The 26,575-nt window shown below is 25.9% G+C and overlaps 7 protein-coding genes across 7 annotated transcripts; 4 read left to right on the top strand and 3 right to left on the bottom strand. All coding sequences in view use genetic code 12, as the record gives it.

The window, feature by feature from the left end:
• Positions 1-1,367: 1,367 nt before the first annotated feature.
• Positions 1,368-3,584, top strand: HGT4 (glucose sensor; the record flags this gene model as incomplete). The annotated part of the gene is made up of 1 exon (XM_051759131.1): positions 1,368-3,584. One exon carries the CDS (start codon positions 1,368-1,370, stop codon positions 3,582-3,584), a length of 2,217 nt encoding a protein of 738 aa, XP_051613039.1.
• Positions 3,585-4,040: 456 nt separating this feature from the next.
• KGF55_004247 (uncharacterized protein) lies at positions 4,041-4,766 on the top strand (the record flags this gene model as incomplete). Its single annotated transcript, XM_051759130.1, has 1 exon — positions 4,041-4,766. One exon carries the CDS (start codon positions 4,041-4,043, stop codon positions 4,764-4,766), a length of 726 nt encoding a protein of 241 aa, XP_051613038.1.
• A 2,475-nt stretch (positions 4,767-7,241) lies between these two features.
• Positions 7,242-7,754, top strand: NCE102 (Nce102p; the record flags this gene model as incomplete). The annotated part of the gene is made up of 1 exon (XM_051759128.1): positions 7,242-7,754. The coding sequence occupies one exon, from the start codon at positions 7,242-7,244 to the stop codon at positions 7,752-7,754; it is 513 nt and encodes a 170-aa protein (XP_051613037.1).
• A 920-nt stretch (positions 7,755-8,674) lies between these two features.
• NOP14 (snoRNA-binding rRNA-processing protein) lies at positions 8,675-11,131 on the bottom strand (the record flags this gene model as incomplete). Its single annotated transcript, XM_051759127.1, has 1 exon — positions 8,675-11,131. One exon carries the CDS (start codon positions 11,129-11,131, stop codon positions 8,675-8,677), a length of 2,457 nt encoding a protein of 818 aa, XP_051613036.1.
• A 394-nt stretch (positions 11,132-11,525) lies between these two features.
• On the bottom strand, positions 11,526-13,466 carry ARO10 (phenylpyruvate decarboxylase; the record flags this gene model as incomplete). Its single annotated transcript, XM_051759126.1, has 1 exon — positions 11,526-13,466. The coding sequence occupies one exon, from the start codon at positions 13,464-13,466 to the stop codon at positions 11,526-11,528; it is 1,941 nt and encodes a 646-aa protein (XP_051613035.1).
• A 5,469-nt stretch (positions 13,467-18,935) lies between these two features.
• Positions 18,936-22,865, top strand: KGF55_004243 (SLN1; the record flags this gene model as incomplete). The annotated part of the gene is made up of 1 exon (XM_051759125.1): positions 18,936-22,865. The coding sequence occupies one exon, from the start codon at positions 18,936-18,938 to the stop codon at positions 22,863-22,865; it is 3,930 nt and encodes a 1,309-aa protein (XP_051613034.1).
• A 317-nt stretch (positions 22,866-23,182) lies between these two features.
• ATG9 (autophagy protein) lies at positions 23,183-26,134 on the bottom strand (the record flags this gene model as incomplete). Its single annotated transcript, XM_051759124.1, has 1 exon — positions 23,183-26,134. The coding sequence occupies one exon, from the start codon at positions 26,132-26,134 to the stop codon at positions 23,183-23,185; it is 2,952 nt and encodes a 983-aa protein (XP_051613033.1).
• Between the last annotated feature and the right edge of the window lie 441 nt (positions 26,135-26,575).

Genomic DNA, 26,575 nt, shown 5'->3' with positions numbered 1-26,575 from the left:
TGTAAGTGAATAATGGTTGTAAAAAAGAAAAAGTGTTGTAAAAAAAATCGTGATAATTTTACTTTAATTTTGTTACCAAATTATTATAAAATTTTACGAATTTGACACACAACATAATTTGAACGTGCTTCTTTCATCGCTCACTAAAAATTGATGGATTTCACTTGGAGAAGATCACAACTCGATCAAATGGCTCATTGCGAATAGAATCGATGCTAATAAATATTACAGGCTCAAAATATACGTGTTTTGAGCTTGTATCGTTTCTCCAGGTTTAAAGATTACAAATGGACTATTACAAAAGAGACACGTTAGGAACACTATATAGTATGAAGTAAAGAGTACCTTTTGATCACTATCTTGTTTGAAGAAGCACATTTGTGGAGTCTTTAGGTGGGCGATTAAGGTTTTTGACACGATAATAGAAACGTTAAGACACTAAGCTAAAATTTGTATCTTCTTATCGTTTATGTCCGAGTTTTTGCAACCAAAATTTGTTTCTCATGCTTTCTCATGATTAATGTCAGAATATATATAGATTAGATACGATCATCTATACTGCTCATTTCCTCTAAGACCTTATAACCCCATCAAACTACCACTATCTATCCGCGACTGGAGCAAATTAAGACATTATATAACTACTTTCAATACTTATGTCAAGAAAAATAGAGACAAGTCTTGACTCACAAATTCTTGAAATTATAAGCCTTCAAAATACTACTTACTTTTTCTGGGGATTTAACAGACCTATTGATTACAGCTCTCACCTCAAACTAAGTACAAATTTTTCTGTTTATCATGACCAATTTTCACTGTGAAACAACTTTGTTTCCTCTCTGATTGTACTAAGTTGTAGACAATAAGATTATGATAAATTATACGAACATCTATTATTATAAGGCGATGTAGTACAAAAACCTTAAATTATTAAACTTTTACGTAATACAATACAATACAAAACTAGAGGAGAAAAAAAAAAAAAGATTAGATCAACACTTTCTTTAGCTTAATTATAATAATTATAATAATCAATATCTTACCCCAGATAATTAATCATAGATATATTTCAACATATTACTACTAAACAATACTTATATTGCTTAAGCAGTTAATACAACTACTAAAATAGATACTATTCATTACATCTTTCTCCTACTAATTCATACAAAAGTTTCAATATTTTTACAACTCAACAAATTCATCAGAACTTTATCATAAACTTTTACAACACTTCTAATGCAACTAATCATATAACCAACCACAGAAGAACGTAAAATAGAAAGAAACTCCTCACAATGAAGTTATGGTCATTTCTAGATCAACTATTGTATGATAATACAATAGAAGAAGAATATTATAGAAAAATGCGACAGAAAAGTTCTTCAAATTCAGCTTTAATTGTTGGTTTAGTAGCAGCAGTTGGTGGTTTCATGTATGGATATGATACTGGATTAATAAATGATTTATTAGAAATGAAATTTGTTTATACTAATTTCCCAAATAATGGTATTGGATTTTCAACTCATGAAAGAGCTATAATTGTTGCATCATTATCATTGGGGACATTTTGTGGTGCATTAATAGCTCCTTTAATTTCAGATAATTATGGTAGAAAATTTTCAATCATTATAAGTGCTGGTATCATTTTTAATATTGGAAATATTTTACAAATAAGTTCTATTGAAATTGCTCTATTATGTGTTGGAAGATTTGTTTCTGGTATTGCTGTTGGTATATTATCTGCTATTGTACCATTATATCAAGCTGAAGCTTCACCTAAATGGGTTAGAGGTTCAGTTGTTTTTACTTATCAATGGGCTATAACTTGGGGTTTATTAATAGCAAGTGCAATATGTCAAGGAACAAGAAGAATGACAAATTCAGGATCTTATAGAATACCTGTTGGAGTACAATTTTTATGGGCTATAATTTTAACAACTGGAATGTTATTTTTACCAGAATCTCCAAGATATTATGTTCAAAAAAATGATTTACAAAAAGCTTTACAATCATTATGTAAACTACGACGTTTACCAGCTGATGATGATGATTTAATTGAAGAATTAGTTGAAATTAAAGCAAATTATGATTATGAATTATCTTTTGGTAAAACTACTATTTTAGATTGTTTTAGAAGTGGTGGTGGTAGACATAAACAAGGTTTAAGAATGTTAACAGGTGTAGGAGTACAATTTTTTCAACAATGTTCTGGAGTAAATTTTATTTTTTATTATGGAGTTAATTTTTTTAGTTCAACTGGAGTACTGAATTTTTATATAATGTCATTAATTACTTATGTTGTAAATGTTGTATTTACAATACCTGGTATTATATTAATTGATACAGTTGGTAGAAGACCTTTATTATTTTGGGGTGGTATTGGTATGGCAGTTTCTAATTTTATTATAGCAATAGCTGGTGTAAGTGTTAAAGAAGATCATGTAAATGCTATATTATGTGTTTCATTTTCTTGTGTATTTATATTATTTTTTGCAAGTACTTGGGGTGGTTGTACTTGGGCTTTATGTTCAGATATTTATGGTATTTCAATAAGACAAAAAGCTGTCGCATTAACAGCTGCAACAAATTGGTTAGTAAATTTTATATTTGCTTATATAACACCATATTTAATTGATACAGGATCTCATACTGCAGCAATGGGAAGTAAAATTTTTTTTATATGGGGAAGTATGAATGCAATTGGTACAATATTTGTTTATTTTACAGTATATGAAACAAAAGGTTTAAAATTAGAAGAAGTTGATTATATGTATGTTCATTGTAATAATGCAAGAATTTCAAATAAATTTAAATCAACTAAAATTCATTATGATCAATTAGATGATAATTATAATCCATTAAATTCTTTACCACCTGTATCAACATCATCAAATGATTTATCACCAAATGAAAAAGATCAAGATTTAGATCTAGATCATGATCTTGATCATGATAATGAACAAGCTCAAGATTCAAGCAATCCAATGATTCAAGAATATAAAGATGTAACAATAGTTCCATATAATAATATATTATCACCATCAATACTGAATTCATCAAATGATTCAAATTCAAATACAAATTCAAATTTAACTGCTTCAAAATTTAGAAAACAATCAATTATATCATCATCAATAAATTCAACAAAATCAAATTCAAATCAATCACAAATTTCAAATGATTATCAATTATATTTAGAAAGTTTACAAAAAGAATATTCTCAACATTATAATAATTCTGCAAATTTAATAAAAAAAATTTCATCAAGTCAAAGTGGTAAAAAATCACAAACCATTAAAAATAATCATAACAACAATAATAGAAATAATAGTTTTAATGCTCAAAATCATAGTTTAGATCAACATAATTTTGATCAAAATCATCAAAATTCAACCAATATAACAGTACTAAATCAAAATGATTTTAATCAAAATCATAATATTAATAATGAATTAACGAATCCAAATAATAATAATAATAATTTAGAAAATTTAGAAAATTTAAAAACTACAATTATTGCAACTCCTTTTTTTAATCAACCACCACCTGATTCAGATACAAGTTCTGAAGAATCCATATAAATATCAAAAAGATTTAAAAAATAAAATCAAATTCAATTGCTTTCGTTGATCGAACAAAACCAATAATACCCACTAACGCTATCAAATCAAATTGAATCCTCATCATCATATCTTCAAAAAGTTGATTTCAATCACCATTCTGAAAGGAGAAACTAAACATTAAAGTACTTACTTTCTTACTCACAAAATTAAAAATATCTTTAATTCTTCTTATTTGAAATTGTTATTAAAATGATAAATTATATATAAAATAAAATAGTAATAAATGAATGAACTTTATGATTCTTTGTATTTAGTATTTTGTAAAATTCAAAATCTTTGATCTCTATAATTTTGTGATTGATATAGAACATACGATTTTGTAGAGTAATTAATTTTCAAACTCAATTTTTTTTAAATTTAACAACCATTCAATTTGCCACCACCAAAACTACTATCACCATCAATTAAGAAAAAATGGATTCAAATATTAATGATTTTCCCATTCAAAATGCAATAAAAGAAAATAATATAAATCTAGCAAAACAATTAATTTTAGAAAATCCCAAAAATTTATATATAAAAGATTTAGATGATAGAACTCCATTGCATTGGGCAGTTTCAATCAATAATACCGAGCTAGTTAAATTTATAATTGATTTAAAACCCGAGGTCAATATTGATGAATATGTAGATTTAAGTGGTTGGTCACCATTACATATATCTTCATCTTTAGGAAATATTGAAATTTTAAATTTATTTATGAATATGTCAAATCCACCAGATATAAATTCAAAAACTAATTTAGGTATAACTCCATTACATTTATCTATATCGAAAAATCATTTATCTTATGTTCGTACATTAATAAATGAATATGGAGCAAATTATAAAATAAAAGATAAAAAAGGATATACTCCATTAATTAGAGCTTCATCAATAGGTTCAATACCAATAGTGCAAGAACTACTTGCTCAAAAGAATATATCAGTTAATGCTACAGATAATGATGGTTGGACAAGTTTACATCATGCATTAGCTGAAGGTCATGGTGATTGTGCAGTATATTTAGTTGAAAAAGGAGGAGTAGATTTTAATTTAACAAATAATGAAGATTTAAAACCTATTCAAGTTAGTGTTGATGAAAAAGTTGCAAAATATTTTAAAGATCATGTTGATTATAAAATTAAAGAAATTGAGTAACGGATCGAATATCGATTGGGAAAGAAAATATCGGTTGTTTGGATAGGATAAGTTCACCTCAAAGAGACCAATATGCTAAGAACCGATGGTGCTGACCCAAAACCTCGATCAACTTGACCAAATCAAATACTTTCTGGCCCTGAAACTCATATAACACCATTTTAAGATTGATGCCCAAATTGAGATGATAATTCTTTGATCTTATCAAATTTGAAGTTTGTTCTGAAGGGTCAGTTGACTCAATATGATAAAATAATTTATATTTATTCTAGAATGATTCAATACGTCATTTAAAAGTAACATGTAATGTATGTAATTTAATAATAGTAATTTTACGGCTGACTTGAGTATTACAAATGTAAAATTACTTAAAATAAGATTTATTACAAAACTTTAAATTCGGATAAAAAATTGTATAAACTATGAGATATTTTTTAAATCGATTGTAAAAAGTTTGAGCCATTGAGTCAACCCATAGACCGTAGACTCATATGAGGCTAATATATAGCCGTATGATAATAATACATACATGTTATGGAACATGTTTTGTTTGAATTTACGAGTAGAATTTTAAAGTTGTATTCCTGTACAAGTTGAAATTTTCTAGCCGATATTAGAAGAATCTTCGATTCATTTAAGATAAAGGTAGAATTATCAGGAGTATCAAGAGGGAACCGTTAGAGGGTCATCTTTTGTCTTGGTCCGTTGCGAAAGGGATGAAAGAAGAAGACTTTTGTTTGGAGCAATTTGAACAATTGAGAAAGGATAAAATTATTCTAGCAAATGATGAAAATTCTCGAATCTCGGTAATGAGAATTCTATGACATAATTAATTACAAATATTATTTTTTTTCAGTTCAGGAACAGAGTAAATTCGAATGATTAGGTTAATTCCTGTCCTTATACTAAGTAAAAGCCGAACTTTTTCAATAAATTGCTATAATTCATACCGTATAGGTTGATACTTTGTGGTAATGAATGTTATGAACATTTCTTAAGACATTTATCGTTTGCTTGATTTTAATAGTAGAAATTTGTTTCCGTAAATATGTAACTCATCTTCGAGAAAAATGAGTTTTTCAAAACACCACAACAAATTTCAAAATTAATTGATAGATGGCATCAAATACTTCTTTTATCTTTCATTCATATCTTTTATACTTATATATTCTTTTTGAAAATTTCAGGTCTACACGATATTCATTCATTTTTTAGTCTAATCTAATAGTTATCTTATTTAGTACTAATAATTACTATTTTCGTAATTTATTACTAGTATACCATATATTACTTTTGTACTACTTTGTATACTAATATTTTTAATTTATCCTAATTTGTAATTAAAATTTCTTAAAAAAGTTATAAACAAAACAAAGACATACAAAAGATTTGTCACATATTACACAAATGTGACATTGACAATACTATAGTGATAACAGACTTATTTAAATACATAGAATAAATCATAGAATAACTTGTATCAATGGAATGTAGGAATTGGCGAGATAATGAATATCTTCACAATGAAAGTTTATATTATCATGAGAAAAAATTGAAGTTTCAAAACCGTTATTTTTACTCAAAAAGTTGATATTAATAACATGACAACTAAAATTTTGAAAAAATATTTCAAAATAAATTTTTGTTTCAGCCGGTTATAAATTCGATTTTTATTTTTGGTCTAAGAAACAAACTGAGCGATTTTTACGTCAATTGATTTCAATAAGGAAGGAAAGTGGTTTAATGTCAACTGGTGAGTGTAGTAATGAATTATACATTTACATGATCGAATGATTCATCAGTTATAGTAATAACCGATTGATCCAAATTTTCAGTGACTACTATTTTTTTTTCTCATAATTAAGCAAACATAATAAAATTTAAAAACTCTTAATAGGTCATCTTTCTATTAGTGTACCAAACTGAAGTAGTTAGAATTAGTTTAACATGTACTACATGAAGTCTAATACATAACTTACATACACAATTTTCCCTTTTAGATTTCATCCAAAACATACTTTGAAAAGTAACACAAAACAAATCCCATACTAAACTTTTTAAAGTAGCAATTTAAAATTTCCATTAAAAAATTAAAAATCCCTTAATAAAATAATTTATTCATGATGTTTTCTGTAGGTTATATATATATATTAGTAATTGGAACCAATAACAATTTCACTTGTAATTTTTCTTTCTTCTTTCCTTTTTTTTTTTCACATAGTTTTGTATTTCAATTTCAATTTTAATCTCATCTAATACTCAATTAAAGAAGAAGATTTTCATATCTCAGATTTCGAAATCTATATCAACCACAATTGAAAAATCCATATACAAAAGTAATTCACTAATTACCTTTTGATTCAAATTTTTCAAATACCCACTACAAAAGAATTCAATTCTAATCTAGTCAAATTTTAATTATTTCATACATATATACCCAACTACTCAATCAATTAACAAACAAACACAGCAAAAATGTTAGCAATTGGAGACGTTATTTTAAGAGCTTTTAATTTTATCTTTTTAGCAATTGCTTTAGGTTTAACTGGTTCATTAGCAGCAACAACAAGATATCAACATAATCCACAAGTTAATTTTGCTGTTTTCGCATCAGCATTTGGTTTATTAACTTCATCATTATATGGAATATTTGCATATTTTATTAGTGCTTTCGCATGGCCAGTTATATTATTTATTTTTGATTTCTTAAATTTTGTTTTCACTTTTGCTGCTGCTACTGCTATTGCTGCTGGTATTAGAGTTCATTCATGTGGTAATGAAGATTATTTAAATGATAACAATATTACTCAAGGTTCAAGTGGTAGATGTAGAAAAGCTCAAGCTTCTGTTGCTTTCTTATATTTTTCAACTTTTATTTTCATTGCAAGTGGTATTTTTAGTTTAATTGGTTTATTTAAAGGTGGATTATTTGGTTCTTCATCAAGATCAACTCCAAGAACTGGTGTTCCAACTATGTCACAAGTATAAGAGTTTTGAAAATAAATTATAATTATCAACTCATTTGAAGAAAAAAGAGCTATAAAAGCTTCTGTAATGAAGAATATATATACCTATGACATACTTTATGATCCATTTCAACTGCAACTAAAAGAACAACTACAATTCAAAGATAAATACTAACGAAATCAATGTATAATTAACAAGAGAGAGATAAAGTAAATATAAAGAAAAAGAGAAAGAAACAATGAAAAATTGATACCCAACAAATCTATTCAATTCATTCAAATCAAAATCTTTTCATTTTTTATATTTCAAATCTTGCTTAAATTCAAAACACTTTATTCAAATTCAATAAAAAATCGTTATCTCATTTCATTTTAAATCTAATTTTTTTATATCAATAATAATTAATCTTAATATTTATAATAATTTTTTAAATTTATTTTTTTATAATTTTATAATAAATATAACAATCTTATCCAAACGACTGTTTTAACTCTTCTCAGCATCTCCTAGAATACATGTTTCATCGTTGTTTGACCTTTTCGAAATTCTTATGTTAAAATTTATCGGGATGCGAGCTAGATCGGAATGGAATGTTCGGAATGTAAATGATAGTAAAAATCGATTTTGTACGATTTTCTCTGACTTACAATAAAATTATTTCGCAACCAAATACTTGTATCCTTATTAAAGCTCAATATAGTATTATTCATGTCTAGATCATACCTAGATATGAAAGACAACAAATACTTGAGATTTAGAGATTAATTGGACTACAGAAAATAGCAATATCAGATCGGATTCATCCCTGATATCAAAGGGTTGAAAAAAATATCTGCTGCAATGTTTGATAATAATACAATTCTATCAAGTTATCTATAAACAAAGCCCAACCAATAGACCTAATGATAGACCTGATATTAATTAATATTTCATCTCCTGACTTACTTACGTTGTTTTCTTTGTTTTTTCTCTCTTTCATATTGATTTTTTTCATTACCTTCAGAAGATTGAATAGTATTAACAATATTAGACATCTTTTTATGATATTCATCATACATCTTGGTTTTTTCAACAATAGATTCTCTTGCAATAAATTTATTCTCAAATCTAATATCTTTAAGAGCATTTTTGCGTTCTTTCTTGTATTGTTGTTTTAATTTTGAAATTTCTTGATTTGTTTTATTAATGTCATATGATTTTTTATCTGGATTAAAATTTTCTTCAAATTTGGGTGTTAATGATGGTATTGAAATTTGTTTGTGGGATTGTAATGTGAGAGGTTTTCTTGATAGTTCTGATTGTTTTAATAATTTTTCAAATTTAGGGAGGAATTGATTTGATGGGATTGAAATATATTTAATTAAATGTTTTTGTAATGATATAAAAGATTTCAAAATTTCTATAATTGATGAGTTATCTTTCCATATTGTAATACATTTATCCATTATATAACATAATTTAACTAACAAATTTGTTGCTAATGATTCAGTAGATGACTGAGAATGTTCTTTAAATAAATCTCGGATTGAAATTATTGGTTCTTTATATTCAATAATATTAAATTTAGTAGTTTTTAATAAATTTAAAGATTCATTAAATTTATATCTTTTTGAAATTAATAAATCATTTTGATTTAATAATCTTGGTTCAGGACATAATTTTAAAAATGAAACCTCCAAGAAATTTAAAATTTCAGGATCAAATCTTTTTGAAAATCTTTGATATTTTAATAGCACATCTATTATAAATATTCCTTGACCTAATTTTTCTATTGAATTTAAATGAAAACTTAAATAACTTAATATTTGATTCATTAATATAATACTTGGAGTTACAATTAAATGATAATGATCAGAAGTTGAAAATAAATAACAAACAATAACAAAAAATATTAAATCACTTGGTTTTAAATTTTCAATCCTATTGGAAATTTCCGAAATATATAATCTCATACTTTCAACTAATTCTTCATTATATGAATTGGATAAATTTTTTAAAATTTTTAAAAATGGTTCAAAATTTTCAAATTTATTTGATAAATATAGTATATATTTAAATAAAATTGATACAAAATTTTGCATTTTTTCTTTATTTTCTTGTGCTAAATTTGGTTTATAAGTTTCACATATTTTATTTATATGATTTGATTGTTGATCAGGTTCTATGTTTGACATTTGTTCTATGAAATTTTCAATTGTTGATGGCATTATTATAGGTAGAGTTTTGGGGATTTTAGGTCTTCCTCCAACAATACCATTTCCATTTACTTCTTCTTCTTCCGATTGCTCTTCCTCTTCTAAATCTTCATCATCCCCCTTTATAGTAAATCCATCTTGTTCATTTTCACTTTCATCACCTCCCCAAAATCCATCATTATCATCCAAATCATCTCCTTCAGCTTCTCTATCATTATTAAACCCTTCCATTCTTTTTAATCTATCTTGTTCCAATTTTTTTAATTTTTCATTATGTTCTTGATTTAATTCTTCATTTGTTTTTGTTCTATCTGCTGGTTTTGCTCTTCTATCAAAATTTAATTCTCTTACTTTATTATCATATTCAATTTCTTCATTTGATTTCGATGAAAACTGCGTTTGTTTTGGAATTTTTGTTTGTACTTGTCTTAGATCATCCATTATATCACCAAAATCTTCATCTAATTCATCTATTTGATCTTGTTGTTTAGCAAATGTTTGTTGTCTTTGTTGTTTGTAAAATTTGGATTTTGCAATAATTTCTTTCATAACTTCATTTTTAGATTTTTTTCTAGGTGGTTGTTCCACTGTTTCTTCTTGATTAGGTAATGAATCTTCATCAACATATTTTATAGTTTCTTCATCATCTAATGATAATGCTTGTCCAGAATGAGTTAATTGAAATCCTCCATTATCATTTTCCTCTTCAAAATCCATGTTTTCATCATCATCACTCTCCAATGAATATATTCCTCTTTTTTTACCTCCTGAATTTTGTCTTTCTCTTGTAAATCTTGCCAACATTTTTTCTTCTTGACTTAAATGTGAATTATTTTCTCCAAATCTTTTATCCAATATACCACCAGTTTTACCTTTTCTTTTTTTTTCCATTTCATATTGTAATTTAATTTGTTTTTGCATTGCACCATTTTTAGCAGCATATTCATTATGTTGTTTTGATCCAATTTTAACCATTCCTTGCTTTGTAGCTATTGATATATCATGTTTTGTTCTATTTATTCTTTGATCAAATTTATTAAAACCATTTCTAATTTCTTGTAAATTTTGTTTTTGTAAATCTCTATTTACTTCATTTCTTCTTGATGTTTTGCCCTTTGATTTTTTACTAGTAGTATTTGTTTGACCTATTAGACCCTTTTCTTTTAACGCAGCTTTTAGCTGTTTTAATTGTGATCCAGCCATATTCGTGTAAGGGTATCGTGGTGGTAGTTAAGGTGCTGTAATGGTGAAATAGGGTGTTGAAGTGGTAAGGCTATTGGTTGTAAAATAAATTTTGTAGAATAAAATGTTGTTAGAGATGAGAAATTGGATTTTGTGCAACAAAAATATTTGATAGTATAGACCATGTATTAAAACATCTCTCGAGGAATTATGACTGATTGAGTTCAAAGAACCATTCATAATCCGTTGATGAGAGTATTGGTTACTGCTGGAGAAGTTTGCATGAAGAAGAAAGTTGTAGATTGAGTAATCCCTGTTCAAGCTGGATAGTGAAACGCGCAAAATATGTTTTAAATTAGCCTCTATTAATTCTGTTTTTTAAATACCCTATATCTAACTACTATCATTTACAACTTCAATTTTTAGTCATCATATTATCAACTCTATAAGACACATCAAATTTACCACCAATAACTTCATAAAATTGTAATTTATGATTTCTATTTTCAACATTGACAGAATCATCAAAAAATTTATCAAATTCTTCAATATTATTTAATTTTATTGAATCATGAGTTTTACCTTGTTCACCACCCCAAACATCTAATAATTTAAACCATTTCCAATTTCCACATATATCATTATATGGCCTTGTTGCTCCATTTATTTTTCTTTCAATAGTATAACCATCATTATTTAATAAATAAATTTTTGGTTGAATTTTTAAAATTGAGCTGTATCTCATAAAACTTGATAATTCTTGAATTGTCATTTGTGCTCCTCCATCACCTTGTACTAATAAAACTCTTTGATTAGTACCTAAATCATTTAATGCTACAGTTGCTCCAAAAGTTGCTGGTAATGCATAACCAATTGAACCATAATTCATCCCAGTTATTAATCTTGTATTTTTTGGGAATTTAATATCAGTTAAACCAAATGCAAATGACATTGTATCAACTATGAAAATATCATTTTCTTTTAAAGTTTTTGAAAAATGATCATTTAAATAAGATTGTGGAATATATGGATATTTATCTTTTGATTCAGAATATTGTTTTGGTTCAAATTTATAATGAGTTATTTCATTTGATGAAGTTTTAAATTGTGATGTATCTAATTGAGAATTTAAAAATTCAATAAATTCGGAAATTGTAAATAATCTTTCACCATCTGATTGTTTAGTTAAATAAAATGAATCATTAATTTGAATATAATCAGGATGAATAATACATTTAGTTTTAGCATTATTAAAATTTGATGAATGACCACCTGTATTCATTTCACCATCCCAATATCCTAATACTAAAACAAAATCTGAATTTTCAAATAATGATTTAGTTGTTTTATCTGATGATGCATTACCACTATAAACACCAATAAAATTTGATTTGGATTCATCAACATTTCTTGAAAAATTAGTTGTAAATAATTTAACTGAATTTGGTAAATTATTTATAAATTCATTTAATGGTTTTGTTGCTCCAAATCTTGTTGATAATGCATCTGCTAAAACTGAAGGATTTGATGAATCATATAGATTTGTTAATATAATATTAGAAATATCTTTCATTAATTTTGTGGACTTTTCAGAACCTTGATATTTTGATTTTGAACTAAATGGAGAGTTATACAATTTATTTGAATCAATTAATAAATCAGGTACATCACATGGTACAAATAAATAACCAGGTCTTCTTTCTTGAATAATAGTTTTTAAAACATTATCAATTTTTTTTAAATTGGAATTCATATCATAATCTAAACTTTCTTGAACACATGAAATAGCACCAACCATTTTTTGATAAACATGATGATCAGGACGTTTAAAACAATCATGATTTGGAACTAAATGATGAGTATTTAAAACTTCATTAGTTTCATTTTGTTGAATTTGAGATTGAATTGAAGTTGATCCAACAATATGTAAAACTGGTCCATATTCTGAAAATGCATTACTTATACCATTTAATGCAGATAATTCACCAACTCCAAAAGTTGAAATAAATACACTTAAACCATCAATAACTTTTGAATATCCATCAGCAACATAAGCACCATTTAATTCATTACATGTATTTACTAATTTTAAATTTTTTGAAGTTAATGATGGTGAATAAGCATGTTCTAATAAATTTAAATTAAAATCTCCAGGTATTGCAAATATACTTTTCAATTTGGGATTTGATTGCATTATACGATGAAAAATATATTCACCAATTGCTATTTCTGATGATGGAATATCAATTGGAGTTGTTGGTTGATTAATTGGATTTGTTGATGTTAGAATTGGAGATGTTGTTTTTGATTCTATTGGAGTAACAGGTTCAGAAGATTTTAATTGTATTGGAGTCATTTTGAATATTAGTTTGATTAATTGATTCTACTGATTTTGATGAATTGAATTAAAATTAATTGATGATTTATCAATTATTTGATGATATATTTATATTTAAATGATATTTGTATCATCGTTATATATTTTGGTCTAGATTATGAACCTTTACACTTGTATCAACAAGTATAATAAAGTAATATATTATAAGAGAATGATCGTCTCGGTTATAGGTGGTTGTATAATTTCCTTCCCTTTCTCTTTCGCGCTATTCACGGCAATAAATTTTTTTGTAGTGTAACCACAATTTTTTTAATACTAATATTTGTAAGCTTACTGAAGCACTTTCTCTATTTATTCTTCTCCACTATTCGCTTGCTCTTCGTATGAGTTCAAATTTCGAACGGAATGACACTACAAGGCCGTTATAAATTTGGGTTTATTTATTTGAAGAATAAGAGGGGGTTCGGTAAAACAAGGTCTATCATTTCATATTATACATGAATTATTTCTTCTGCCTACTTTATGAACACGGACTGTCATTTCTTTATGAAAAGTCTGGTCAATGTGTAGTCACAGATAATTCTTATCAATTCCATATTCATGTCCTAGTAAGAGTTTTCTGGTTGATGATTGTGTAGATCAATAAGGAAACTAAAAATTTATTTGATTCCATGTTAGGGGGTAATAATTCGGAGTTTTAAAATTTATATTTTTTTTATGAAAATATTTTCAAAATAATTTCCTCAACTTCTAATAGAAACCTCAATAACCGAATAGTTTATGCATAGAATCGAATCTTTCAGCAAAAACACGCGAATTTGTTTTTTCAGACCCACAACACCCTATATAAGATATGTTCATAACACTTACGCTATAGGTTATCGACGGGAAAGGGTTACTTACAGTATTTACAAATTTGGATAGCTAAGTAACTTAGTTAGTTATAATCGTAAATGATTACGAAATTTCACTTGATTGTTATAGATTATTCCTGATCTTAGTTAATCCGGTTAATTGTTTATTCTTGTTTGTTTGATGTCTCAATCTTTTTATTCTTCTTGTTTTGACGCTATTAAATGTAGTCTTCAAAAAACATTCGTATTGTTTTATTTCATGTTAACATATTCTTTGCAGATGAGTATATCTCAATTCTTTTTATAATCAATAACTAATTCAGGTATCTATTCATACGATATACGATTGGTATCAGAGAGAGTTACGTTACAATGTCACGAAGATTATACCTTACGTAAAACTCTTTTAATCGGATCCGAATTTTTTGATAAATGCAACCCCGATCACTTTGTAAACTCTTAAAATTAATATTTAAAGTGAAAAATTTTAAATTAATACACTTACAGAATAAAAACCCAACAGAATGAATGCTTATGTTATACTACTCTTATCGATTGTGCACACCTCAGCATCCTTTAAAAATTCATTTAGATTTCATGTATTTTCCAACAATTTAACGATAAATTGGTCGTCAACAAGTGAGTACAAAAGCTTGACTGAAACATCAAAGCTATATCGGAAGGGACATAGTTGAATTTAAAATTGGGGTAAGGAGATATGAGTCAGGCGTTGATAACCAAAGCACGCCAAATGCAGAAGTTACTAACAGGAACAATTCAACAAGCTGAATTTCTACTATCAATCAATTAAAAATATGTATCAATTTTGAATATAGCTACTAGAGCAAGAAGAGAAGTCTCAAATAACATTAATATTGTCAATGGTGCAACTGAAGAAGTATCTTACAATTGGGATTACATCAGCAACTCAAATTTTAATTGATTGACCTTCTTAGGTTGATAAAGGTCAACTTATTTGAACAAAAAGATGCCTTCAGCGGACAGGTGCTTTATACTGACAAAGAAATTATACACTGGACTTGTTAGGTCCACTAAAAAAACATATAATTTTTTGGGTTCAATAAGTTATATTTTTCTTCAAATTTTGATGTGGAAGTTTCTGAGTTAAAGATTTTATAAAATTACAAAATTTACAATTCAGAAACTTCTACTTCAAAATTTGAAGAAAGTTTTTACAGTTTGGTGAACCAGCAAGCTCAGTCTATAATTTATAACCTCGTATAACTTATTGTACAAGAAGATGACTCAGATGTTGATATGAATGAAGTTGGTGATACTGAAATAGCAAAAAAGAGGAACAAAATTTTTTGAAGAGGTTGTATTATCGTCTAAAAAGCAACAAATGGATTTTTACACTCAAGATTAAAATATAATTGGAAAAGCTTTTGAAAAAGCCTTTAAAAGACTAATGCATGTGGAATTAAACAATACTTTTTGCTTCACCCACTGCTTTTAATCATGTTCTCAATATTTATAATGGATTATAAAATTCTTTCAGCTAGAGAAATAAGTCCTTGAAGGTGGTTGATTGAATCAATTTGAGGAATGAATAAATATGACCATATTTGACAGGTGTCACAGGTTTTGAAGTGTTACTATCAAATTAAGACCTGTGATACTGTCAAATCTGGCTATTTGTTCATACCTCATGATATAAAATTTCAATTATTTCTGTTTTTTGGCTAATGTGTTTTGATTTTAATTGGAATATGTGTTCTTTAAATTTTTCAAAAACATTCCTCAAAATCATTTTGTTTCAAAGTCCTGGTATGAACTATGGTATCATTATTATAATCATTAACGTTGTTAATAACATCCAACAATTTTTGATACGTTGTTTGCAACACAATTGGAGCATTTTGATAATCAAAACGGCAAGACATTAAAGATATAATTTATTTTTCCACAGCATAAATATTCCAAATGTCGATTTGATGTTGAAAGAGAAAGTAGCAATACTAAAGCCTAGCGGACTGAGAGTATTAGAATTATTACATTGAGTCTGAGCCATCAATATACAAAAAATGTTACTAGTCTTATTCCATCAAAAATTTTATGTAAAGGATTAATCTATCATAATTTTTTTAAGATTGTATTTTATAATTTAACTCTACCGATCAAATAAATATTGATCTTAGTTCAAACAAAATTGAAGTTGGATAATAAAATTAGGAATTTTAGTTGGGTTGTTTAAAATATTCAGCCCATTTTAACATATTCATAAATTTTTAATCTAGCAATATTACATAAAAGAATCTGATAGAATGAGTCACCTTAGATTTCTTCTGATATATTCTTTCCTGTTGACATTGAAGGATATCTTGATGATATAGATGTTCGTAGCTTGATTGCTTAATTTATCTATTTACCAATCAGATATAGACCCTGCAAGCTACGAACATCTATATCATCAAGATTATATGTGGTTCATTGTTATATTCACTCCCAGTGTATTACATCTCAACAAAATCAATATATTTTTAAAATTCATCAATCTTCTTGATTGAACTTTAGGCAATCTCTTTTCATTTTATATTCTAATATATAATTTATCGACATAAAACAAGATTAATTCGTTAGTATATACAATCGTATATAAAATATAATAAGTAAGTAGATCTAAGCTCATACTAATTTATTATTGTGCGCAATAAATTACCTTTTTTATAATTGAGGCTAATTTATATAATAGCACATAATCATCATCACCAATTTAAACTTTAAACTTTACGCAAAATAAGGTTCAAAATTGATCATGTTTTAAATTTCAATTTCAAATACAAGTTCAAATTCAGTAGAAGTAATTCATCTTATTTTCATCCTTAGTCAACATATATGGTTTTCTCATCGCTTTAAAGTTTATTGTTAATTTGATTACTTTTAATTCAAGTGCTTTTGAAGAAACATATTCTAATAAGAACTATACACTAACGTATCAATATGTTTGCTATATTTGATCCCGCCTTAGATTTTTGCAATTTATTTTTTCATTAATCTATGGGAATACGTTTTGTGTATAGAGAGAAAGATGCTTAATTTTGTGTCATATTGAAATACCCGAAATTATCACCTTGTAGAAGGGAGTTTGGACCATAAATGTCCAACAAGAAAAAGAATCACTTGCTGTACTTTAGATCAGGATAGACTTGAAAAACAAGCTTATTCAGTAGGTTTTGGGAGTCCAGTTTCAAACAGATCAATGATAAAATTTGAAAATAATATTTTTTTTTTTTTTTTTTTTTTCTTTCTTAAATTTAATAAAATAAAATATTTACGAAATTAATAATTTTTTTAATATGGAGTAAAGAGATTAATACTTACAAGTAGACTAGTAAGATGATGAATAATTTTAACACTACGGACATCAAATAATATTGGAACAACAGGAGTTAATTAAACAATATCGAAAACAAGCAAAATTAAACGCAAAAGAAAAGAAAAAAAAATAAAAAACTGTTGGGAGATCCAATTAGTTAATTAGGGAGTTGAATTTAGTTTAGTAAATCTCAAGGAGTATTTGAATCTTGGTTTCTTAGAACTATGGCATTTATAGTAGTACAGTTGAACACATAAGTTCTTGGTCTTGACGCTGTAGTAGTAGTAGTAGTGGTATTAGTTACTGTATACTTAACTCAAAAAATGTTTGCCTTAGTTGAATGCCTTACTAAGTATTGTAAGTAATATATTTCTATTTTTGTACTCTAATATTAGATCTACTGTATCTTATTATTATTAATATTATTATTTATTATCCATATATACACTAACATACACTAACACAACACAAACCAAATTTATTAAATATCATCATATATACTTACTAGACTAATATTAAATTTTTATTACTTTGACATTACGCCTACTTTTTTTAACATTATATTTCCATTCACTTCATTTCTTTCATTCATCTAATCATTTATTTCACCCATTCATCGTCTTTAATAGACATCATACTATTTTTTTTTTTTGCAGAAAATAACGGAGTTAATTAAAAGTTGTAAAGAAGTATCCAAAAACTTTTACAACCAACTTAATATTATTCATTTTTCAAATTATTTAGCAACCATCAATAGCTGTCAAAAACTACTACTCACAGCTAGTGTCACATTGTACAATACATACTATACATACTATACATACCATACGTACTAAACACTTCCTTCAATTTTATTATATTTGACAATTATTATTATATTTGAAATATTATCTGCATGTCAAAGTAAGGAACCAAATCTTGTGAAAATAATATTATTATATAAGTAAACAAGTTATTTTTCATTTAGAATTTAAAAGGGCAGATTTCATTTGGAAAGATTGATTTTGAAAGTATTCTAATTTAATTTGGAAATCTTAATCTTAATCTTAATTATAACCAAAATCTTAACCAAAATCTTAATCAGAAATTTCAATTTTGGCTTTTACATTTGCATACTTATTGTCCTTAAGAAAATTCCTTGGGAAACTCAAAATAATAAGATAAAAGGGTCTTTGAAAATTTTCAGTATTTACATTTTGTAATTGCTTTATAAACAATTGAGTTCATATCATCACTGCATCATTACCATCAAAATTCACTCACTATTCATTATTGCATATTCATACTCACAATACAATGAAGTTCAAAAGACTAAAAATTGGTATTAGACCTCAACTAATAGGTTTAGTATGTTTTGCTTCATTACTATCTTTATTAATATTAGGTTTAGTTACAGGTATATATTTTAGTGATAATTTAAAAAGTCTACGAAGTGAAAGATTAGCTGTTATATCACAATTAAAAGCATTACAAGTAGGACAAGCAATGGGATTTATAGATTTAACAATAGGTTCATTATCAACAGTAGATACTGTTGTAAAACCTTTAATACAAGCATCAAGTGGGAATAGTTCATCCGAAATTTATGATGAAGTACAAGATTTATTTAATCAATATATGTCAACTGATAATTTAATATCTGCAAGATTATATGATAAAGATTTAAATTTAGTTACAACTTCATTAAATGAACCAGTACAATTATCAAATGAAACAAAATCAAAATTATATCCAATACCTAATGGAGGTCCTTTAACAAGAATGGTTGATGAATATTCAAGAGATGGATTTTATTATAGTGGACCAGTATCAAATGAAACTGTAAATCAAAATACAACTAAATTTTATATGGGAGTAACAACTACAATAACTTCATCAATTGATAATAATGATACTATAGTAGGTTATATATCAGTAATTGCATCTGCAGATGCTTTATTTACTGCTTTAAATGTTTCAACTAATGATTATTGGACATTAGCAGTAACTCCTGTATTTAATGATAATTCAACAGATTATGATGATAATATGCATATTAGTGATATAAAGGGGTTTGAAGCCGTTTTTCCAAATAAAGGAGGAATTATACAAGCAGGTAAATATTATCCAATAGGTTCATCATCATTAATAGGACCAGCTTTCAAATCAAATGATACTGATGGTGTAACAACAAATGTTCGATCAGTAACTAAAGTAAGACTTGCAACAAGTTATTATAGAGTAAGATATAGTAATTGGATGTGGTTAATTATGACTGCTCAAACTTCAAAAACTTTTAATGCACCAGTTACAAAATTAAAAAAAATAATAATTGGAGTTACTTTTGGTATTGGATTTTTTATGTGTGTTCTAACATTATTTTTAGCTATATGGTTTATAAGACCCATAACAAGATTAAAAGTTGCAACTGAATCAATTACACAATATAAAAAGGAACAAATCATACTGGAAAAGAAAGAAAAAAACAATGGTGAATATGATAATGATTTAGATAAATATCCTGGTGGTAGTAAAAGAAGTAGTGTTCATACTATTTCTACTAATGGATCAGGTTCAGTTCATTCAACAGGTATAAGATTACCTTCAAGAATTCCAAGATCAAAAGCTTTATTTAAAGATGAATTAACTGAATTATCAGAAGCTTTTAATATAATGACTGAAGAATTAGAAAAACAATATATGCATTTAGAAGATAGAGTTAGAGTGAGAACAAAAGAACTCGAGGCTTCAAAGATAGAAGCTGAAGCAGCAAATGAAGCAAAAACAGTATTTATTGCAAATATATCTCATGAATTACGTACACCCCTTAATGGAATATTAGGAATGGCATCAATAGCAATGGAAGAAGAAGATCAAACAAGAATGAAAGAATCATTAAAATTAATTTATAGATCAGGAGAATTATTATTACATATATTAACTGAGCTATTAACATATTCAAAAAATACATTAAATAGATCAAAATTAGAAAAATCAAATTTTCAAATATTAGAAATTGTTTATCAAATTCATTCAATTTTTAATAAATTAGCTTTGGATCAAAGAGTTAATTTTAAAATTTCAGTAAAACCAAATTTTTTTAGAAAATTAATATTATATGGAGATTCAAATAGAATTATTCAAATTATAATGAATTTAGTTTCAAATTCTTTAAAATTTACTCCAATTGATGGATTTGTTGATGTTAATTTTAAATTAATTGGTGAATATGATTATGAAAAATCTGAAGCTTGTAATTTTGAAAAAGTTATTTGTGTTGATAATGATTATTATGGTAATGAAAATTATGATGAAAATCCTTCAAGGCCAATTGCTCCAAGATATGGAACTAATATGTCATTAATTAGAAGAAATAGTAGACAACATCTGCAGAATGATAAGACCTCAGTTAAAAGATCTTCTAAATATGAAATACAAGAGCCACAACAACAACCACATGATGCATACTACAATGATAATGATGATAATATTAGTATAACCACCTTATCAACTCAACAATACGAAAAAGTCATATTTAATCAACAATTTCAAAATCAAAATCAAAATCAAAATCGTGAATTTGATAAATTAACACCACTTTCACCAAGAACTTCATTTGATGATTCTTCAGATACAAAAAACTTATCATCATCAAGTGATGATGGTAAAGGATCTAACTCTTCAATTAAATTACAACAACAACAACAACAGGAACAAGATGATGATGAAATTCAATCTGAATTGAGTAATTATATTCTACCACAAGCAAAAGGTTTTAAATCTCATCCATCAATGAATAAAAAAGAAGAAAATGAAGGTGATAAATCTTTTAAAATAAAAAATATTTATAAACCAAAAACATGGGTAATTCAAATTGAAGTTAAAGATACTGGTTCAGGTATTGAACCAGCATTTCAAGAAAAAGTATTTGAACCATTTGTACAAGGTGATCAAACTTTAAGTAGATCATATGGTGGTACTGGATTAGGTTTAAGTATATGTAGACAATTAGCAAGAATGATGAAAGGTACATTAACTTTAAAATCAAAAATTGGTAAAGGTTCCATATTTACATTAACTTTACCATTACCACAAACTGGAGAAATGATGATGTCATCAAAAGATTTAGAAGAATTTTGTGATGATGAATTTAATCCTTCTGCAAAAATTAATAGAAAAGTTGTATTTAATGATGAAGTTGAAACTGTTGGGACAAAACCAAGTAGAAATACAGAAACTAAAAGTATGGATAGTGCAATATATGCAAAAAGTTCAACAGGAACTGCTCGTCATTCAACTGATAATAATTGTGAACTTGAAAATAATAATAATATTGAGAATAATAATAATACTAATGATATAATAATTTCACAACGAGAAATTAATGATAATGATGAAGAAAAAATGCCAATTGCTTTAACAACTGTTACAACTACTCCAACTACAACAACTAAAATATTAAAAACTCCTACAACTACAACTACTGAAGTAACAACTTTAACTAAGACCGTTACAACATCACCAAATTCTAATTTAGAAGAAATATCATCAGATTTAATTGAAAGTCAATTACAACCAAAACCTACAAATGGAATTCATACAAAAGTATCACAACTTAAATCATCAAATCAAAGTAATAATTTAAATAAAGAATTACACAAAGGATCAATGTCATCAACTAAAACTACTTCAACCACAGCAACCTATAACTCAACATCCACAACAAAAACCAACTCTTCATCATCATCATCAACATCCACAATTCAACAACAACAATATTCAGATGAATTGAAAAATATTAAAATATTAGTAGCAGAAGATAATCAAGTAAATCAAGAAGTTATAAAAAGAATGTTGAAATTAGAAGGATTTTCAAATTTAACATTAGTTACAAATGGTAAAGAAGCAGTAGAAATTATAAAAAATTCAATACCTTCCGAAATATCTTCATCTATATCTCCACAAGAAGAACAATTTGATTTAATATTTATGGATGTTCAAATGCCAATAATGGATGGTATAACAGCAGTAAAAATTATCCGTAATCAATTACAGTTTAAAAATTTGATAATTGCATTAACTGCATTTGCAGATGAAAGTAATGTTAAAGAATGTTATAATTGTGGAATGAATGGGTTTTTAGCAAAACCAATCAAAAGAAATTTTTTAAAAAAAGTATTTATTGAATTTCAACAACAATTGAGACAACAACAATTAAATCGAAAACAACAACAACAATTAGAATAATAGATCATGAATTAAAGACTTACCAAAATTTAAAAACAATTAACGAGATTATAAAAAAGTGTAAAATATATTTCAATTCTTAATTTGTATTAAAATTTATACAAAATTTCAATTATATTATTTGGGTATTTTTATTTACTATACAAGGATAATTATTTAATTTAATAGATAATATTTTTTTTTTTCTAACAAGTGTTTGATTAAGTTATGGACTAGATCAAATTACAATAGCTACTCTATTAATTTGGAAATCATCAATATTGTTATCAATTATAATTCATTGAATCGATAGATGTAATATATTGAAGAAAAGATATCTATAAATTTGAATTTAAATCTTGTTTATAAAATTGATTTAACATACCTAATACACCACCTTTTCTTTTCGATTTAAAATTTAAATTATCAATTTGATTATCATTCTCACTGGTGTTTGTATTATTTAAATTATCAAATAAGAAATAATTTTCTTCATCTATTATATTTTGATTATTTAATATATTAGATTGATATTTTGTTGAATTTGATTGATTTGTTGATTGATTTTGATTTGCAACCTGTTGATAACCGCCTGCTCCATAATTTTCTAAAAAATTCATATATGATTTTGTCATTTTATCATTATCTTCATTTCTAATTCCAAACCCAAATTCATCATCATCATCACTTTCATCACTATATTGATCCGATTCACTACCAGATTCATTAGGTGTTGTTTCATTTGATTTTCTTCTTGTTCGCTTATGCTTCTTTTTATCTACTCTTTTCTTCTTTATCTTTTCTGATTTATTCATATTATTTAATTTTTTTTCAAAATCAAACATTGCAAAATAACAAACATAACCTAATCCATCAACATGAATACTATAATCTCTAAAAAAATCAATTAAATTACCAGAATTTTTTGAAAATTTATATAATAAAAATGGAGTTAAAAAAACACTTAAAATTTCATTTATTATAATAATAATTTTTAACAGATATAATTCACAAAATTCATTTTTAATTTGAATTGTATGTAATTTTTTATTCCATTTTTTTGGTAAATAATGAGTAAATTTTGATACATAACGAATATTTGATTCTGGATCATATATGATTTTATTTGATGAAAAATGTTGTTGTGATTGTGTTTGTTGTGGTGAAGAAGAAACAGATGATGATTCAATTGATGTATTTGCACTTGTTGATGAAGGTGATGATGTTATTGCCCATAATGTACCAAATATTGATATATAAAATAAAACCGATTTCCCCTCAGTTATTTCAAATGACCAAAATGAATATTTTTCATTTTCCATATATATTCCCATTATAACTAATATAGCTAATATAGATCCACTTATAAAATTTATTAATTTCATACCATTTATAATTAAAAATCCTTTAGGAAATTGATCAATATAATTATTTGCAGGACCCATTGACATTTGTAATCTTTTATTAAAAAAATTAGGTAATTCATTAAATTCTCTTAATTTCCATTCTGCATAGGGAGTATATTGTCTTAAACCAATTATTGAACTTGGATTTGATTTATATTCATTAAAATATTTAAAAAAATATAATAAAACAAAATAAATTACCAAAAAGGGGCATAATATAATATTTATAATTGAAGCTAATTTAAATCTTGAAGTTAATTCTTTTGCTAATAAATTTCTATTATATTCTTTTAATATTGAACCATTAATTTGTCCTTGCTTGTTGAAAATAAAATTATCAATACATAATTTTAAATTCCATTCTAATGTTTTAGTTAATACTGTTTTTTCATTAAACCATAAGATTTTAAAATCTAAAATATCTTTATTTAATAAAGCAATCATATAATTTTCTTTTCTCATTATTCTATTTGCAATATCATGAGCATTTAATCTAATTTTTGATGATAAATCATTTATATAATGATTTTCAATAGGATTTGATGAAGTTAAATTATTATAATCCTTGAGTAACATTAATTTTTCTATAATAATTTTCCAACTTATTGTCATTAATTCAATATCTTCAATACCTAATAAATAATTATAAAAATTTTGAATTTCTTTAAATTTTCTTGTATAATCAAAATATAATTGAATAATTCTTAATAAAACATAAAAAAAAAATCCAAATACTAGGAATTTTATAAAAAATGGTAAATTCCATAAAAAATTTGATATAATTAAATCACTAAGTACTAAATGATTTTGATCTTTTGAATAATCTTTATTCCAAAATTTTGAATAATCTATCCCCCATTTTAAAAAAATTGAAAAAATTATTATAAACACCAATATTATCAAATCTACAATTCTTGAAGTTACTATATTTAACAATCCTTTACCAAGATAATAATAATAAATATCAACTAAAAATTCATCCATATTTGTTATATTTGCCCAAAGATATAATGCTCTTTCTTTTGGAGGTATAATATATCTTCTATTTGTTGATGATAATTTTGTTGGTTTATAATTAGTATTTGCATATTGTTGTTGTTTTGGTTTTCTATATTGTTCATTATATAATGGAATTGTATCGTTGTTGTTTGAGCTAGTTGTTCTATTTACAAATGATTTAACTCTTTGAGGTACTTGAAATTTGATTTGAGGTCGTTTAGATGAAGATGTATTTTGTTGTGATTCAACGGGATTGGCTTGACCAGTTGTTGATGGTATTTGTTGTTGTTCTTGTGGTTTATTAAAACTTTGTCTTTGTTTTGGTAATTTATGTTTCGGTATATGCGGTCTTACATAAGAATCGGAACTTGATGATAAATCAGAATCAGATTCTGAATCTAGGAGGCTATTTGAATTGATATCTAATTTATTCTTATTTTCATTATCATTATCATTTGATTTTTGATTTTTTAAATTATCCATTGGTATTTGATCATTTGGAAATAATCTTTCATCATCTTCATCTACGTCATTTTCATGTAAATTTAAATTTCCACCAGGATTAACATTTTCATCATCTTCTAATAAACTTTTTCTTTGTTGTTGATGATAATTACTATCATATTCAGGATCATAATATTGATAATTATCTTGTAATTGATTATATATTGAATTTAATCCAAATATTCTTGATAAAAAAGTATCTTGATTTTGTTGAATTATTTCATGATCATCATCTACATCATAAGGTAAAGATGTATTTAGATTAGTTGTATTTGATTGTTGTTGTTGTGGTGGTTGTTGCTGCTGCTTTTTATCAAGTTCCTCTTCTTCTTCTTCTTCAGTATATAGACTATTTAGATAGGGATTTGATGATGATACCATTATTTAGTTCATATCATTCGTGAATTTTGAATGCTATTTTGGGATTAATAGATGTTTTTGATTAGAATGGCTAAATGTGTTGCCGTTCTTATTAATGATAGATGATTGTTTGTTAGTATGTTTTTATTGTGTTACTAATTAAATTCGTTATCTATCTTATTTGGTAGCAAGGTGGTAACTACTTAATAATTTTATTTTTAAGATCATCTTTTTATCTTTAATATTAGGCCAATTTAGGATGTTAGTTAATACGCCCTAAGTAATTCGGATTCTCGTGGTAGGGCTACCAGTATCAAACGGTTGATTCTATATCACATACCATAAAAAGAATTCAATAGCTTAGATTAACTTACTTAGGCCTAGATATAATAATAGAAATAAATTTACATAGTGAAAGTAGGAATTATCATCTATTTATTATTTAGATGTTTTAGCAGCCAA

The sequence above is a fragment of the Candida pseudojiufengensis genome (genome assembly GCF_024610245.1).
Source record: "Candida pseudojiufengensis strain CBS 10847 chromosome Unknown scaffold15, whole genome shotgun sequence".
Classification (NCBI taxonomy): Eukaryota; Fungi; Ascomycota; class Pichiomycetes; order Serinales; family Debaryomycetaceae; genus Lodderomyces; species Lodderomyces pseudojiufengensis.
This window is presented reverse-complemented; position numbering and strand designations above follow the sequence as displayed.